This window comes from Anarhichas minor, unplaced genomic scaffold (genome assembly GCF_050575085.1).
Source record: "Anarhichas minor isolate MPS153535 unplaced genomic scaffold, ASM5057508v1 ptg000046l, whole genome shotgun sequence".
NCBI lineage: Eukaryota > Metazoa > Chordata > Actinopteri > Perciformes > Anarhichadidae > Anarhichas > Anarhichas minor.
Genome location: NW_027466492.1, coordinates 361,395 through 378,662, shown reverse-complemented (window position 1 = coordinate 378,662; position 17,268 = coordinate 361,395). Strand labels below are relative to the sequence as shown.

At 44.3% G+C, this 17,268-nt stretch overlaps 2 protein-coding genes across 5 annotated transcripts in view; one reads left to right on the top strand and one right to left on the bottom strand.

Annotated features, from left to right (window-relative positions):
- The window catches only part of mark4b (MAP/microtubule affinity-regulating kinase 4b), a 53,277-nt gene extending 45,452 nt beyond the window's left edge, over nt 1-7,825 (bottom strand). The window contains exon 1 of one of the 4 annotated variants that reach the window (XM_076111954.1): nt 6,728-7,825. In XM_076111954.1, the coding sequence (XP_075968069.1) occupies nt 6,728-6,775 (48 nt within the window). In that variant the 5' untranslated portion in view covers nt 6,776-7,825. The remainder of the gene's footprint in view (nt 1-6,727) is intronic. The other 3 variants (XM_076111955.1, XM_076111952.1, XM_076111953.1) reach the window with 3 other exon arrangements.
- Nucleotides 7,826-13,307: 5,482 nt separating this feature from the next.
- Nucleotides 13,308-16,641, top strand: LOC142971515 (uncharacterized). Its single transcript, XM_076112081.1, has 2 exons — nt 13,308-13,523; nt 14,632-16,641. The coding sequence occupies exons 1-2, from the start codon at nt 13,308-13,310 to the stop codon at nt 16,522-16,524; spliced, it is 2,109 nt and encodes a 702-aa protein (XP_075968196.1). The 3' UTR covers nt 16,525-16,641.
- The last annotated feature ends 627 nt before the right edge of the window (nt 16,642-17,268 follow it).

The window sequence follows — 17,268 nt, the reverse complement described above, 5'->3', positions numbered from 1 at the left end:
TGTATGGTAGCACTGGTCAGACTATTGAACATGTTATTCTTTTGACGTTAAAACCTGGAGATCTGTATTTCGGAGTGCAACGTTAACATGAGTGAACCAGGCGGCACCATCCAGCTTTGAGAAGTGAAGCAGATGTGAAAGTGTCTTAAAACTTGCATTCAAAACTTGCGGCGACTCTGGTTGCAAAAAGAAGTCTGGTTGTATAGAAGTCTATGAAAAAATGACTCTACTTCTCACTTGATTTATTCCCTCAGTAAACATTGTGAACATGAGTTTATGGTCTCAATCTATAGTTCCAAGTCTTCTTCAATACAGCATGATGTTCATTTAGTAAATTATGGTCCATTTAGAGTCAAATAGACCATAAAGCAGAGTATGCTTTAGGGCGAGCTTACTGTGATTGACAGGTCGCTACCAGAGCCGTATACTCTACGTCACTCCGCTGCAGTCCAAATGTGGTCACTTCAGTTCACTGGTTTCAAAAAGCTGGCGACGGCCATAACGGCGAACTCAAGGCTTCAAAACTGCAGTCCACAAACTAATGTGTGATGTCACAATGACTACTTACATACAGTCTTATTGTAAACCGTCTCGCCAGGCGAGATGCAGCGGATGCCCCATAATTGTGACATAAATAAAAAACGCATGTAATAATCTTCATCCTAGCTTCACAGAGCTGCTGAGCAGACAACAACATCACGCTGCAGACGCAAACACACTAAAGAGAACGGGACGAGCAGATGCTGTGTCTGCATGGGCAGTAGCTCAGAGAGACACGGGACGGTAAGCCGACACCTGAAGAGCCACCTTACACTATGGACACAATGAGCCGACTGTGTGCGCCGTGACTGTGAGCCTCAATGTCCCTTTATACCCGCCAGACGGTTTGTTTTTGTGATTGTGTGTATGTGTGTGTGTGTGTGTGTGTGAGGCAGTTAACAGGGGCTCTGTGAACAGCGTCATTCTTCACATGGTAGCCTGATCTCCAGTAAACGCCACCTGTTCGGCACCGGTCTCCGACCAGCCTCTTAACTAGAATTACATAATAGCTGGCAGGAAAACCATTTGTGCAGATAGAAATCCGCCAGTTATGTTTGTACCAAATGCCCAGAACGTTGAATTAATTATTAAGTGTTTATCCGACACACTGAGATTTGGCCTCTTTATCCTGCATCCAAAGCTGTGGTCCTTTGTTTTGAACCTTCATAAGGCCAATCCTGATTTTCATTTAATTTGGCTGGCTTACTGAGACATGTTAGAAACTGGACCGCTGAAATACTTTTTCTTACACAAACACAAAGACACAGACATATATAGAGCTGCTTAAACTTTAGACAAATGTACGTGTTATTTGGAAGAATTAAAGACCTAGTAGGTAGTTGACCAGCAAGCACACAAATACAAATGAAAAAAAGAGCGCCACCTACAGAAGGTCATCTACATTCACTCCGAGGAAGAAGACGACTGAGTGATGGGAAGCGATTTTGGGAAAAGTGCAATGCATAAAAAAAAGGAGAGAATCTAAGACGGTATTTAAGACAGCAATACCAATCTGAGCTGGGAAAGTAAAGACTTACATTTCCCTAAAAACCTGCCCCTGCTGTGCTGTTGAGCAAGCCATTTACAGGGAGGTCCGCTAAATCTCTTAAGCTCTTTTCCCAGCACTGCCCCGCGTCACTTTCAGACTTTTACGGCTGAATCTGCTCAGCGCGACCTCCGTTTGCCCACTGAGCACAGCCCCTTGCTCACGGGCACCTCGGCAGTAGCTGTTACGGCTAAAATAGAAGGTAACTAAGACCCTGTCCACATTACTCCGTTTCTCCTTGGATGCAGATTTGTCAAATAGAAACGATCTCCGTCCACACGGGAGTTTCAGCATCATTCTCGAGTTGATCTGCGTCCACACGGCAGCCTTCGAAGGCGGACAGCACGTGACCATTAACGTACACTGGGCATGCGCGTGACGGTGTAAACAGGAAGTAGATTGCTTGCTTAGTTAAAAAAAAAAAAAATATGACAGAGTAATAAAGTAGTCTTTAATAATGAAAGGTTGTATTTGATACTTAAGATCTTCCTCTAAAATCTCCCTCTATAAACTCAAACAGACACAGTTCGTGGAAAGTTTTAGAAGTTTTATTTTTCAGACGTAGTTACAGAGCTGCGGGTCTCTCGCTCTCTCTCTCTCTCTCTTTCACATCAAATTTACTTTAAAATCAACACTTACACGTAAACGTTTACTAGAATATGGGTCCATCAATGCAGTCAACACACGTCTCTCACTCTATTCTGCTCTTGCTTCGTGCAGGAAAGCTTAGCAGATCGCTAACAGTAGATCCGTGAAATAAAGACCATGGAATCCATAGAAGAGTTTCAAGACTTCAGTGTGAATCTTTCTTATTTGTAAAACTGTGGAAACACAATATGAAATATGGCTTTACAAACTGTCCCTGTACACATTACATGAATACAAAACAACAATCCATGATATAGCCAGCATGTAACATGTCCGCCTAGCTAGCTTCTAAGCTAATTTTAACATTACTGCCAATGGAGAAACGCTAACCGCGATTAGCATTTAATACAACACAAATGTTATACTAAACACGCGAATAGAATATATCTACGTACATCTTTTCATGCTTCATAAATACATACTTACAGACTAAGGTCTCTCAAGGCTACCAAACGGAAGAAGTAAAACGTTAGAGCAGCATGTCTTGTCATTAGAATCTAAAAACAACGAGCTGCTCCATAGGGCTGATGACGGTCACGCCGCTCGCTAATCACTCCAATAACAGCTGCTTCCTCCACAGAAATGCAGACTTTTACTGCACAACAGCTGCTAGCTGTTGTGCTAGCAGCAACATCATGTAGCTGTTGTGCTAGCAGCAACGCTTGCAATTAGTTATCCATGTTGAAATGAATCGCTGGTAGCCCAGTTTGTTTTCTTCCGGGTACGGGTCACGTGATAGTGAGTGTGACGAATCAGGGACGGAGACGTCATGGTTGCCAAGAACCAATCCAGTAGCGAACACGGGTGTGGGCGTAATTTTTTCGAAGCACATCCGTATACGACCGTCCACACGCAAACGCAACCCCGGAGTTCTCAAATACCTCCAACCTCGGCGGAGTTTTCAGATTCCTCAGTTTAGGGTGCTCCAAAACTCCGGCGTAGTGTGGCCGCTCAGTGTAAACGTAGCAAATACGGAGTAAAAACGGAGTAATGTGGACAGGGCCTCAGTCACTTCTCTGGAGGATTAAAGGCGGGACCTTTCCCTACTACTGACCCACTTCTCTGACCTTTGGGCTACTGTCACACCCGAAACGCCAAAAAACACCTTGGGGTTGGGTTCAGCCAGTGAACAACGCAGCGCACGTCAAGCGAGGCACCATGTAGGTCTTCTGATATCTACCGGCCTCATTTTATACCGATCAAGCACGGTTCACTTGGCCTCAGCGAACTAGATGATTAAAAGCCCCGAGGCTGTTTTACATGTGGTGTGTATGTGGGGCGAAAGCAATGCCATCGCGTGGGGGCCCCGGAGGTGGACGCCATCTTTTTCACAAGTCAGGACAGCGAGCTCATGAATTTTTTGGCTCGTCCAGAGGGGTGGAAACACAAAAGCCTCGCTCTGCCCCACGGTGATACACTGAAAGACTTTTTTTTCTCAAGAGCATACAGCTGTACATGTGCACACAAGCACTCACCCACACCTTAAACACAACTTCCTCTTTACTCACTCACTCGCGCTCTCTCACACACACACACACACACACACACACACACACACACACACTAAATAGTTTGTCTATTCCCCTGGTTGAGGATCTTCACTGACTATATTCTCAGCTTCACCACCACATGGTTCACTCTCACCTACACTGGAGTCTGATGACCCAGGAAGTGCAAACGCAACACGAGAGCTTTAAAGAACTGACTCAATGTTTCTTCCTCATTCGTAGAACCTCGACAAACACACTTGATCTCACAGCAAAAATATAAAACACACATGTTTTCATGATAGATGTTTACTAAGTCAGTTAACTTTGAGAAATGTACTTATATAATATATATATAAAATCACACAAATGTTTTCTCCTCATGTGAAAAAGAGCAAACAGCCTTGTTTTAACATGACAACCTTGCGTTTTTCCAGTTTCTATGAACTGTTTTTAGGATAAAACATGAACACTGGCATTGGGTTTCTTGTGAGGATGATGATACGATGATGATCGTGGCATTGTGCAGGTTCGATGCATTTTTTAAATGGTAATTGTCTGATGCATATTAAAGCCAGCATCATTTGTTCTCTGTCATGAAAAAAAGATGCAGTCCAACAGGATTCAATAATACCAACACGCTGGTGTGAACAGCTCTGGCTCTGGTGCCACGAGTGCTGCGACTGAATTATAACGCGGAAAAAAAAAAACGATCTCGGAGGAAGACAAAGCCGACGGGTGATGAAGATCTTGGGTCTAGCTGTGTGCATGATGCCCCCCCGTTCTGCAGGAGGTTAGGACACTACATTCCCTTTCTGCATCACACGCTCAACACGTGTGCGTCACATCACATGTACCGACATGTTCCTGCGTGTACACATGCCGTGCATCCCACTTCTATTTACTCGTATTTTGTCTTTCTTCTGACTTCTACAGCTCTCAAACACTACTCTACATTAATACCTGCAAACAATTCTACATTAAGCTCAAAATAAAAACACATTTACTCAATTTGACACACCAAGAAAGCACCAAGGGCTCATATGTAACAGTTTTAGAGACTGTTCTTAAGTGATACATTAAACCTCGTGAATTAGCTCTAAAGCTAAATGAAGGAATACAGTGAGACTTCAGCCTCGTTTGAACCCAGAGCGAGAGCGAGAGAGAGAGACGAGCCATCGTTCAAATGTTGAAACAGCCTCAAATCGGCAAGAAGACGAGCTGCCAGGAAGCAGAACAGTTCAGAGAAAGCTTCCCAATAGAACATATCACACAACACATCACGACAGACCCGGTGTCAACACGCTCGCTTTCATGTCTGTGTTGCGTTTGCTGAGATGGACGAGGGCGGGTGAGGGAAGGGAAGGGGTAATATGGAGGACCCCCCCCCTCCCCCCTGTGGTTGCCATGGTGAGGGAGCTAACAAGACTGGCTTGTGGCTGAGCCAGCACAGCCATCACTTCTGCTGTCTGGCTCACAGACAAACAGTTTACTCCTCTACCAGCCTGGTGACAAATCAATGCACCATAATAAGGGAGGCAACTAAATAAACTGCTACAGGTGTTAATCACACGATTGCTAAACTTATCCTGCTTTCCGTCATCTCAACCACGATCTAACTCCTCAACCAAAAATGGAAGTGCATCAAGCATTTAATTGGCACAGCTATTGCTTTACTGCTCTGCTCTGTTCAGGAGAAACTGTTTCATCGCTCCCCCGGTTACTAAACAGGAGGAGAGAGACGTATAACGGCGACAGCCTGCTCAGAATGTGGAATAGACTTTGGGTGTGGCCTGACACAAACTGTCCAAACCACCCACAACACGTTAGGATGGGAACACCTCCTGGATTCTGCCACCTCTATAGGTGCTTCTGGGTCCTGGGAAGAGCCAGAGGCAATAATCGCCTAGCTGTAACAATTGGAGTTGGAGTGTTCCCACCCACAATATTACTGTAAATGACGCAGCTGTGGTAAAAAGGTCACTGTCGAATAGCCCAGGAATCCAGCCCAACTGTGAGTCAGCACTACTGGTTACAATGTCACACGAGACACAGTGCAACATCTAGAAACCACACACAGGGACGGGGATCAGGACGACACGTCCTTTAAATACAATTAGTGGGGAAGTATTCTTGAGAGCTCCAAATCCAAACGAGTGGCTGGTATTTTAGGCTGGTTTGTTGAGCCAGGTGCCCTTGAGATTAAAACAAAAAAGGTGGGGAGTCTCCCTGCGGCTGCACTACTGATGTCAATGTGTGGTGGAGGGATATTAATTAAGAGAGGCTCACATCCTAACAAATAATCCCTACAGGAGAAACACTGTGAAATGCTTTCAAGTTCTGTCTCCCAGACACAGAAAAACATCAGCAGGACAAACACCAGGCTAGCCTGACACAGCAGATTTTTGCAATATCAGGCTGCCCACTAAGCTGCCTTTGACTCATTAAAAGGCGGAACTGGGGAGGAGGGGGTGGGGCGCCAAGGTGAAGAGCTGGATGTGAGGTGATGGAGTGGCAGAGAACAGGAGGAGGGGTGGGTGCAGGGCAGGATGGGTGTGGAGAGCTTTGGGTGGCCTTGCATCAGATGCATTAATTATTGATCAGCTGGACTGGTGGGGGGACAAACATGCGCACTGAAGACACCGGTAGGGGAAGGAGGTGAACGATTTTTTAAAAGGCAACTCATTGATTAAATGTGTGCATTTTGCATGTGCATGAGTAATTAATGTAACACGCACACACACGCGGCTCTGCACTCAGTCCAAGGCACCCAAACCTCCCCCATCTCCCTCCCCATGTTCCCCCATCCTGTGTTTCCAATTGCAATCCGTCCCACATGAGCTAACGGGAGATTAGCGGGTGTGTTCCGCCTTTGCTTGATTGCAGCTGCTCTTTGCACATGGCACACTAATCTCAGGGCCTGAGGGTGGAGGAGGTATTATAATCACAACACCTCATGGTTACCTATTCCTGCTGCTGAGGGTGACAAATACACGTCTCTACTTACATGGTCCGGGTTCCGCTCGTTCGCGGGCAGTGCCGTGCGGACAGACATGTTTAGTCCCTGAGTGCGCTGCTTCTTCTTCGTCCAAGAGAAAAATATGCGGGCTGTAGGTTTGTGTTCACACTGGGTTTAAAAAAAACAACACACACCCCAGATTAGACTGGCCGTCAGTCACACCATGGGGGAAAAACAGCCTCACTTCTCATACAATCCTCATTGTCACGGTCCGTGAAGGCAGCACAGAGACAGTTAAGTCCAGCTTAAATTGATGCGTTAAAAAAAGAATAATAAACTACATCCACATCGTGTCTGTCTGGTGTTGTTGGTTCAGACCTAGACTCTTCTGAAGAAAAAACAAAAACCAGCCCAGACGGACCCCCCCCCCTTACTAGCCTCTCACTTTCCCCCAATCCTACCCAGACGCTCTCGTACCATTTCGGGGGACACTGGCTGGCTCGTTAATAAAAACAATCCCGGTGGGCATCGGTTTACGTTCAGCTGCATCGGTCTCGTGTTGGGAAAAGAAGCTAAACTTAACCATAAAGACCGGTGAGGGTTTAAAACCCGGCCGTCGGCTCTGTGCGACCACAGCGGGCTGAGTTGAGGGGAGAAAAAAGGGGGAGTTTCTGTTTTCCTGTTAGCTAAGGTTAGCTAATGTGATTGTTCTGGGTGACATTCGTTAAAACGGCGGCTTCCACGGGAAAAGTAGTCACGGACACGGAACCGGGGACCGTGTGAGGCCGCATTTCAAAACACCGACAGGTGTACGGAGCCTTTGGGGTAAAAAACGAACGGCAAATTGCGGTTGAATTGCAGAAAGCGGCGGATGTGCAGCCGGTCTCTCCGGCTCGTTCCACTCAGCCCGGTCCGCCCTGAACGCGTCTCATTCGGTTTGGTTCCAACAGCTTTAGCGGTGAATGAAAAGTCTCCCGGATGAGCAGCGGAGGAACACGATAAGTCTCCCCGGAAACATTAGTTTGTTTTGCGAAAAAGACGTAAGAAAACGGGATCCCTCCCTTCGCCTTCCGAAAAAACACAGAGAAACGGGGAGGGAGAGTGACGTCAGCAGTAATAATATATATATATAAGAGGTTGCTCATAGGCAGAGCTGCGTCGATGTCCGCGCACGCGCACATGCACAGCCCTTTCTCTCCTCCCTCTCGCCCAATGCTGCCTTCAAGTACTCATTGAATCCGTGCTTCCGAGTTTCATAACTCGAAACCAGCATTTTATTGTGTTTAAAGTCAATAAACAATTGAACGAATGACGACTTTTTTACTGTTTTGACAGTTTTAGATGCACATAAACAATAATAAAATGGCATCTGTTATTTTCATGACAACGTCTCATGGTAAACAACTCCTGTTTCTTTCTCCTATGGCAGTGGTTCCCAAACTTTTTCTGTCAAGACCCCCTTTGATGATATAGGAACATTGGACGACCCCCCCCCCCCCGCAACCCGACCCCAAATTTGTCTTGGTTTTTAATGAATTGCATTATAATGCATGAACTGTATAAAATATTTTTGCGCTTTAGACCAGTCACAAATCTGTCCATCTTTGTACATACTTCCTTCTCTTATCTTTATCTTTCTCTGTCGCTCCGTATCTTTCTCGCTCTGTGTCGCTGTGTGTCTCTCTCTCGTTCGCGCTCCCTCACTCTCTCTCTCCCTCGCTCGTTCGCGCTCTCTCGCTCGGGCGCGCGCTCGCTCTCGCTCTCGCTGGTTTTGCCACAGTCGGTCTGTGACATGAGCCGCTCTGGTGGCGTGGTTGGAACACAGTGCATGTCACGTCGGTTATTTTATATTGTTTTACCGGTGTATGTGTGCGTCTGTGTGTGTGGGTTGGTGATGAAGCCGCGACCCCCCTGTAGTACCACCGCGCCCCCCCTAGGGGTCGCGACCCCCACTTTGGGAACCACTGTCCTATGGTATCATTACCGCCTCCTGGTGGCTAAAATCTGATTTTTGATCTTTACTTCGGCAGTACTTTTCTTTTTCTCTTTTCACTTTACTCTCTTACTTTATTGCTATGCTACTGGAAAACAACAATATTTTTCTCTTAATATATCATCATCGACTCCTGGTAGCTAAAATCCTTTCAAGAGAGAGAGTTTAATTATGATAATGATGATTGTTATTATTGTTGTTATTATTATTATTATTACCATTTTTTAAATCGCTATTACAACAATTATTACTATTATTATTACAATCCCTTCCCTGGATTAACAAACATATTTTATACATTTTTATATTTTCTTATTGTAAACCATTCTGTTTTATTCGTGTGATTCTTGACTTTTGCAGTAATTGTTTTCTCTCTTTTTGTTTTCTCTTATTATGTTTATTGTTATGCACCATGAATACATCATTATTGGTCAATAAGTCTGTTCCAGTTCAAAGGTTCCTCCTACAGTGACAGAGAAATGTGTCTTTCTTTGGCTCAAATTTGGAGGACACCACCTGTTTATTTTTTTTTAACTCCACTACACACCAGTCAGGTGAGGACTCGAGAAAGCACTGTGGATGAGATGGGGGTGAGGCCCCATAACGAGAGGCCCCCCTTTTTAACACTACTTCCTCTGATTCGCCCTCTCTGGCTTATATAAGAGTTCAACGGCTGGTTTTGTAACTTTTCAAAGAAGCTTTGAATTAAAAATTCAAATCTTAAAAATCACAAAAACACTGCACTCTACTTTCTCCTTTAGGCGCTTTGTCTCCCCAATTTGGCTGAATATCAAGTTGCTCATCACATATGTCGATGTGTGCACCTAGACCAGTTTAGAGCTCAAAAAGATATGTTTTATGTTTCCGTTTTTGGTTGAAAAAACCCCACAAAATTTCCAAAAGCATCAAAACACAAACATCCCTCACCCACCCTTATCCCCATGTTCTTAAAGGCACAATCACTGCATTCATGCAGAATTGTATGAGTGTGTGTGTGTGCGTGTGCGTGAGGGTGTTGTCCTACAATGACGTCTGCCTCTAGCTCATGGTGTTTGTTGGCTTCAGGATTACAATTAAACACATTAAATACAATTCAGCCAACACTTATTCACAACTTACAAGAGTAATTAAACAGCAGGCCTAATCACCACAGCTGAAAGCATTAATGGTACAACACAGCGGTATGTATCTCATGTTGTAGCTCCTGATACTATGCACATGTCACACATATTGAAAAACTGAAATGAGAGAAAAAGAGGTGTTATACCTTTTTTAATTTGGCAGCACCATTGAAACAGCGACCCTGGGTGGTGAGCTGACTTAGTTAAAGAAGCTGTCCTCAGCCTGGAATATGAGGGATCAACTCCACATATCAGCAAGCCGTGAATCTGCCCCGCTGAAGCAAAAATGGGGATCTCTAGAAGCTGAGGCTGATCTCTGACCTGCATGTTTTAACATGAACCCAACATGCTCTCCAACGCCTTATTTAAAAGATAATTGTATTGCACCAAAGCCCAGAAAATAAAATGTTCTAAACATCTACTCAGATTTCATGCATATGTTAAATTCAGTTTATCAATTCCGGACAGAAAAATGTGAATCCTGTTCTACACTCTGCTTACAGCACAACTATAAACTCACAAAACATGAGTGTTCCAGCATCATATTGATCCATTACTAACTTAAAAGATCACGTTCTCTTTCAGACTGGTGGCTTTGGATCGTACTACAGCCTAGAACCTTTGTCTTACTTTGCTTATTCTATAAAAATGAATCCTACTTACAGGCACAAATGGCCAGTAAAGTTTTAAATCTGCAGAATCTCTGGGGATTCATGAAACCAAAACTCTAACACCAAACACTACCTTTCTTATCCCCAGCTGGCTCACTTGTCTTCTCGCTTCTTATAACAGGTGGGGGGGGAGAGCCCTAAAAACTCATCAGCGTGCTGAAAATGTCAGGCATTCACACCCTTGAGCACACAAATTCATATAATTTATTCATGAATAGATTCGAATTCTTACCTGAACTGATCTGGACCGGTTGGAGCGAACCCAGGGCCTCATCTTTTCCCTCGCACACCTACTTCCTTGTCTGAGACTGAGACCTTCAGTGGCCCGAAATGCCCTTCGGACTGAGAGGCTGGTACTGGAACAAGCAGGTGAATCGACAGACGAGCAGATTCACTTTGGAGAACGGTGGCAGAGGAAGAGGAGATGTTTACCAGGAGGGCAGAGATACCGCTGAGAGAATCAATGCTGGAAAAGAACAACCAGAGCAGCAGTCCATATTTCCATGGATCGCAGAGCCGGTTCTGAACACTGTGTTACTCCAGCATCATTAGCATCATCATAAAAAAAAAAACAATGGATGTGGAATCGTCAATATATCTAATGGAGTATGGGAAAGGAAGGGAGGAGGGCGAGGCTGTCTCTGTTGCTTTTTACATTTGGGTTTTGTGTGTGTGTGTGTGTGTGTGTGTGTGTGTGTGCGTGTGTGCAGCAGCTAGTGATTTGTGCTGATCCGAGCACGTCAGCAGGGATTGATCCAGCCGGTGTCTCATGCTGACCCCGAGGACATCAACACACAAACAAACACATGTTTGTGTACTTTGACACTTGTGAGGACCCTCATGGACACAATGTACTCCATAGCCCACGGCGACTACGCTAACCCCCACTTTTACCCAAACCTCAGCATCATTTGAACTTTAACCCCTAAAGCCAGGAATTTACCCTCAAACAGACATCCACTTGGGGGGGGTAGATGAAAAGTTAATGATGTATTCTTGTTTGATGTATTTTATCTTGTTTACTGACCTCAACTCTCTATGACTTCTATGTTTTAAACAGCTGCAAGAAAGCTTTCCCCTCGGGGAAAATAAAGTTAAAATGATGTGAGATATTTTTTTAAATGTAATACTCATGTCATGTTCAAATACCAAGATACTAAGTGAACAATCTTATATCAAATATTAAAATATAAAGAAAAAAATATATAGCTTTATGTCACTATGTCCAAATTATGAGATACTAAGTGAAAAGTTTGAGATAGTAGGTAAACATTTTGAATTATTAAGTCAAGATTGTGATGTACTTTGTCAAAATGTATTATAAGCATTGTTGTTTTTATCACAAGTTAAGTTCAATTTTAACTTATTGTCATATAATAGAACACAGATGTTCATAATAAGTTACATTTTGGACAAACAAATCCAAAACAAGTGAGTAGGTCAGGAACAGGTCAAAATTCATAAACATGAATTGAGGAATTCACGTTCAGTTTTAGGTTCAGGTGGTTGGAAAGCACAGGCACAACCCACAGTGACAATCTGACTGGGGTTAAGAGGAAGTGGCCCCGGTAATGTACTGCAGGGCTTGTGAGGGAAAGTGGAAACAGGTGAGCAGGTGGAGACGAGTGGGACAGTCTGAGGCCATCTGGTGGACGGCTGTCAGAAAGGCAATGAAGGGGGCTGAAGAGAGAATGTGGGTGAAGGGAAGGGACAGACATAACGAGAGCACATACAGTATAAGCACATACACTAAATAACTTCAAAGCTTTCACATACGCAGCAATTATTTCTAAAATTATAAGTAATGTTTTAATGTTAAACGTTGAGACCTTTCTAAATCAAAAATGATGTTCTCTTCTTGTTGCTATAGAGGACCAGCCTCATACACCGTGATGAGTATGACAGTCATGTCCTGTGATGAAACACAAAGCACAATAGTAAACTACATGGAGTAGCATGAGAATAAAGAATATCTCCAGAGTCAAGACATGATGGCTGACTTCTTAAACCTCAAAACAGAAACACAGCCATTAAGTTTATGGGTAGGTGTCACTATCATTATAATAAGCCTCTTCCATATTGAGTCTCCATTTCTCTGGAAGAAGAAGTCATTTAGTGATGAACCTACTGATGTGGTTAGTCTGTGTTTTTTTTTTAGTCTCCGTCTTAAAGTATGACGGAAACTGTGCCGTGCAGCTGCCACATCGGTTTGACCGACCCTTTGTTTTTGACGTCGTTCTAAGAAAAGTCGTTTCAAGACTTCCTCTGCAACAGACAGACGCATCTCACACAGCATCCTCTACAGTCACGTATCAAGACCGTCTGCACAGTCAGCTTTGAGCAAAACCACCCTGCAACAGAACACGACTTCAAGCACTGCCTTGTCATCAGTGGTAAGTTTTGATTTAAAAGAGAATAAATAAGGAAAGTAACAGTTGAAAATGATTTTACTGAATAAGTGATTGAACACTTTTGACTCAAAAAATGTAAATCTTGAAGCTATTTGAATGTTTCTCGTAAATAACCAAAGTCTTAAAAGGTGTTGCAATAGATGCAATGTACAATACAAAAATAAACTCTTCAAGAACAACTAATTATCATGAATCAATGTATTTCATAAATGTTTCCTTCAGGTATATAAAATGAATTTATCTATATTAGCAAATCATGACAAAATACGAGAGAGAATACTTTTAAAACTGATGCCTAACTTACTTATTCTCTTTCAGACCTTGTTTTCCAAAACCAAAGCAAACTTGAAATCATACTTTTCATGTTCGGTGTGTACAAAACACTTTGGAACGGTCTCACTGCTCCATGTTCATTTTCAGCTGTAGCCGACCATGCTGGCAGCCTTCACCTTGGCCTCCCTGGGCCTCTTGGTGTGGGCGTCTGACCCCTGCCCCCCAACCTGCCAATGTCTCCACAACCTGACCACTGTCGTGTGTCAGGAGAAAGGACTGGACCGGATCCCCGAGCTGCCGGAGAGCACAGAGCAGCTGTACGTCTCATACAATGAGATAGAGGAAATACCCAGGCGGGGGCTGGACGAGCTGCAGGTATGAAACACACAGCGGCCTGGAAACTGTACTCGGTGTGTGATGCTTTTTGAAAAGGATGCAGGGCTCGACTGGTTTAGAGACTCCTGCGGCAGGAAAGCCCGAGTTAAAATGTTCCATGTCCTGAAGTGTCTTTTGATTTCCTGCAGCAAGACAGTGATAAACTGAACCTTCATTAACGGACCATACTGGTGGTTTCCCATTGGTTTCGCCTCTCAATGCTCACCATGGTGAATGGAAAACAATGGCTGCCTGGGAGATAGGAAATCAGTGGTCCGCTAGTCAACATTTCTTATATCAGCAATGAATCAAATGACTACATGTCAGTGGACAGACCCACTGTACCGTACGTACCAAGCAACACACAGCAGACAGAGAAAGTTAGGGACCAGCTAACATCAAGTACATAAAGAACCAGATATTTCTGGTGGAGAGCAAAAAAGTAAAAAAAGTAGAGTAAATATTAGACCTTCATTCACCAGATGTGTAAAATAGGCTACATTTTGCAAACACCGTGACTTTATAAAGCAATTGCATGTATGGCTATGTCTGTTTCGCTTGTTTCGGAGGTCTTCTGCCCCCCCCGGGTGACCTAAAGCAAAAGAGAGCTTCACTAAATAGTGAAACGGCAGCCTGTTAGCTTAGCTTAGCACAAAGACCAGAGGGAACAGAGGGAAACAGCTGGCCTGGCTCTGTCCAATGTTAACTAAATCCGCCTGCCAGCACACCCCAAGCTCACTAATTAATGCGCGATATCTCGATTTTTTTATTATATCAGTACAATTTATTGTCTGACTATTTCTACCAGTTGTCAGGCAGCTAACGGAGACTCCAGGAATTTACTCCCAGACAAGAAATAGTCCGGCACATAACCTCTTTTTTTTACGTATCACATGTGCAAAAGCAACAATGACCATTCCGTTATGAAATTCTGCTTATAAAAAACAAATTTCCGTCCTGTGGGCGTGTCTGAAACAGACTTGCCTCCTTAGGCTTCCAGGAAACATCAAGTTTGACTTACACTGATAAAATGATGTTTATTTTTGTGATATTTGTAAATATTTATACATGACAGACCAGTCTTCTCTCCTTCCTGTACATTCTGTAGGTTCTGGACTTGACTAAGAATCAGCTGAGTGTCTTCCTATCCCTCAACCCAGTTTGGCCCAATATGACGAAGCTGTCTAAGCTCTTCCTACGCAACAATGATCTGAGGTCTCCACACGCTGGTCAGTTCCTAAACTGCCCTGCTCTCACCTTACTGGACCTGAGTGAGAACCAGATCGACTCTCTACCAATCGGATGCCTCCGCGGATTAGCTAATCTGAAGATGCTGTATGTGAACTTCAACCAGATTCAAATGTTACAGATTGGTGGATTGGAGGGGGCGTTCGCCCTCACTGAACTTCACCTCAGCCATAACAATATAACAAACATAGAGGAAGGTGTGTTCAAGAACTCCACTGTGTTAGAGAAACTCGTTCTATCCAAGAACAGAATCACAAGTGTGGGAGAGTTCAGCTTCAGAGGAGCAACAGGTCTCCAGCAGCTCGACCTGAGTGGTAACATGCTGGCCGCTGTTCCAGCTGAGGCATTGAGGGATGTGGACAGGCTCAGGTATCTGCATCTACAGATGAACAGCCTCACCGGCCTTCCAGAGGATTGCTTCTTCTCACTGGGCCAACTGGTTTATCTAGACCTGAGCAACAACAAGCTGACCACTCTGTCTGAGGGATCACTGAGAGGTCTGAGCGCGCTGAGTGAGCTGGACCTCAGTTCCAACCGCATAGATTCTCTTCCCTCAAAAGTCTTCAAGGACCTGATCAACCTCAAGTTACTCGATTTGTTCAGGAACAGACTGACGTCTCTTCCTTTGGACGTATTCAGCAATTTGAACAACCTAGAAGAACTCCAGCTGGACGTGAATCAGATCTCCGCCCTACCACTCGGGGTATTCGATTCGCTGTCCAGACTAAAGGAGCTACAGCTGTCGAACAACCGGATCCTGGAGCTCCACCCTGCTCTGTTCAACAAGCTCAAGTCACTGCAGAGCCTGTACTTGGAGTACAACACTCTGAGGCACCTTCCCAAAGGCCTTTTCCACAAGCTGAGGGCCCTCAAGGAGCTACACCTCGATGACAACCACATCAGGTCTCTACATCCCTCGGTCTTCCACGGTTTGGTGAGATTACTTTCGCTGAAGCTCTCTCGCAACCATCTCGCCTCTCTACACCCGGACCAGTTCAGAGACCTCATAGGTTTGAAAGAGCTAAGACTTGATGAAAACCACTTAGCCAACCTTCCTCCTACAGGCCTGTTCAGGAATCTAACACATCTTAACACACTGAATCTGGACAATAACCGGATCTCGGAGCTGTCTCCCGATGACTTCGTAGGGCTGACCCGCCTTAAAGAGCTCAAGTTGAGCTTCAATCAGCTCCGCGACATCCCGTTCGACACCTTCTATCCCCTCCACTTCCTCCGCAAGCTTCTGCTAAAGAACAACAGCCTGAATAGTTTACACCCCCAGCTCTTTGCCGGACTCTCGAAGCTCACAGATCTCAACTTGGACGGGAACAAGCTGGGTCACCTGCAGCCGGATGTATTTCGAGGACTCGAAAACCTCCAGAGATTGAGTTTGAAGTGCAACCAGCTGAGAGCAGTGGAGAATGGGACTTTGGAGCCTTTGAGAAACCTTATCTCTGTCTATCTGTCAGGTAACTTGTGGGACTGCACCTGTGCACACATCCTCTACATCAGCAGCTGGGTCAACACCCACAGGGACAAGCTCGGAGACCGGCCCGTTTGCATCTTCTCCTCTTCTTCTTCACTCTTAACCGAGGACCGACCGCTCTCCGAGGCAGCTCAGTCTCCCCGGCTGTTACACCATCACTGCATCGCAAACGCTGCAAGCGGCTCGTCGCCTTCATTTCCTCTAGAAATGCTGATTCTGCTCACGATTCCTCTCGTAGCCGTCAGCCCACTGGGGCATCCTTTGTAGTGGTTTTGCGCTCTCTGAATGTTTCTTCCTGCCTTTGCTTTTCATGTCTGCTCTTGGTTTTTAAGGTTTTGTTTTTTTTGCACCCTAATCTCAATATGCTGTAAATTTGAATATGTTTATTTGCATTCAATATTTGCAGAGGAATAATGTGATCATGCAAAAGTGCAAGATGGATTTTGTGAGGATCAAGAGAGTTCTTGAATGATTTCCTTGACAATATAAGGTGGGGATAAGGGATTCAATGTGGATGTGAGCATATATGCTTTGCACAAATAAGTGTAAAGCCTCGACATAAGACAACATGGACTCTGGTTCAGTGATTTGCATCAGTTCCTGGTTGAGCATGTGTTCCTAAATACTGTGTTCATTACAGGAGATGAGCTTGAGAATTGTTGAATGTGTTTGTGTCTGCATTTGATTTTGATTGCATATTTGTCAAAAAGCATTATAATAAGGCAATAAAAGAAAATAAAACGCTCAAGATTTAAATTTCAATGTTTATCCGTTTCACTCACAGTCACAAAGTTGAGTTTTAACAAACACACACTCCACAAGAGAAGTTACAGATACAAAATAACAACGCTATTGTTCTCAGTCAGCACATCTTCCAATGCACACAAGGCAACTTTGTTTCCAAAGTAGGTTAAACCTTTATAAATACCAGTCTTACAACTTAAATTGTGTCGTTTAAAAATCCTGAAAAAAGCTTCATACAGTAAAACAAGTCAGTCACACTTTGAATTT

Bases quoted from the DNA above. Each gene is read 5' to 3' on its own strand.
- LOC142971515 (XM_076112081.1), top strand. From the start codon at position 13,308: ATGCTGGCAGCCTTCACCTTGGCCTCCCTGGGCCTCTTGGTGTGGGCG. The intron at 13,524-14,631 runs GTATGAAACACA...TACATTCTGTAG, and splicing joins GGGGGCTGGACGAGCTGCAG to GTTCTGGACTTGACTAAGAA.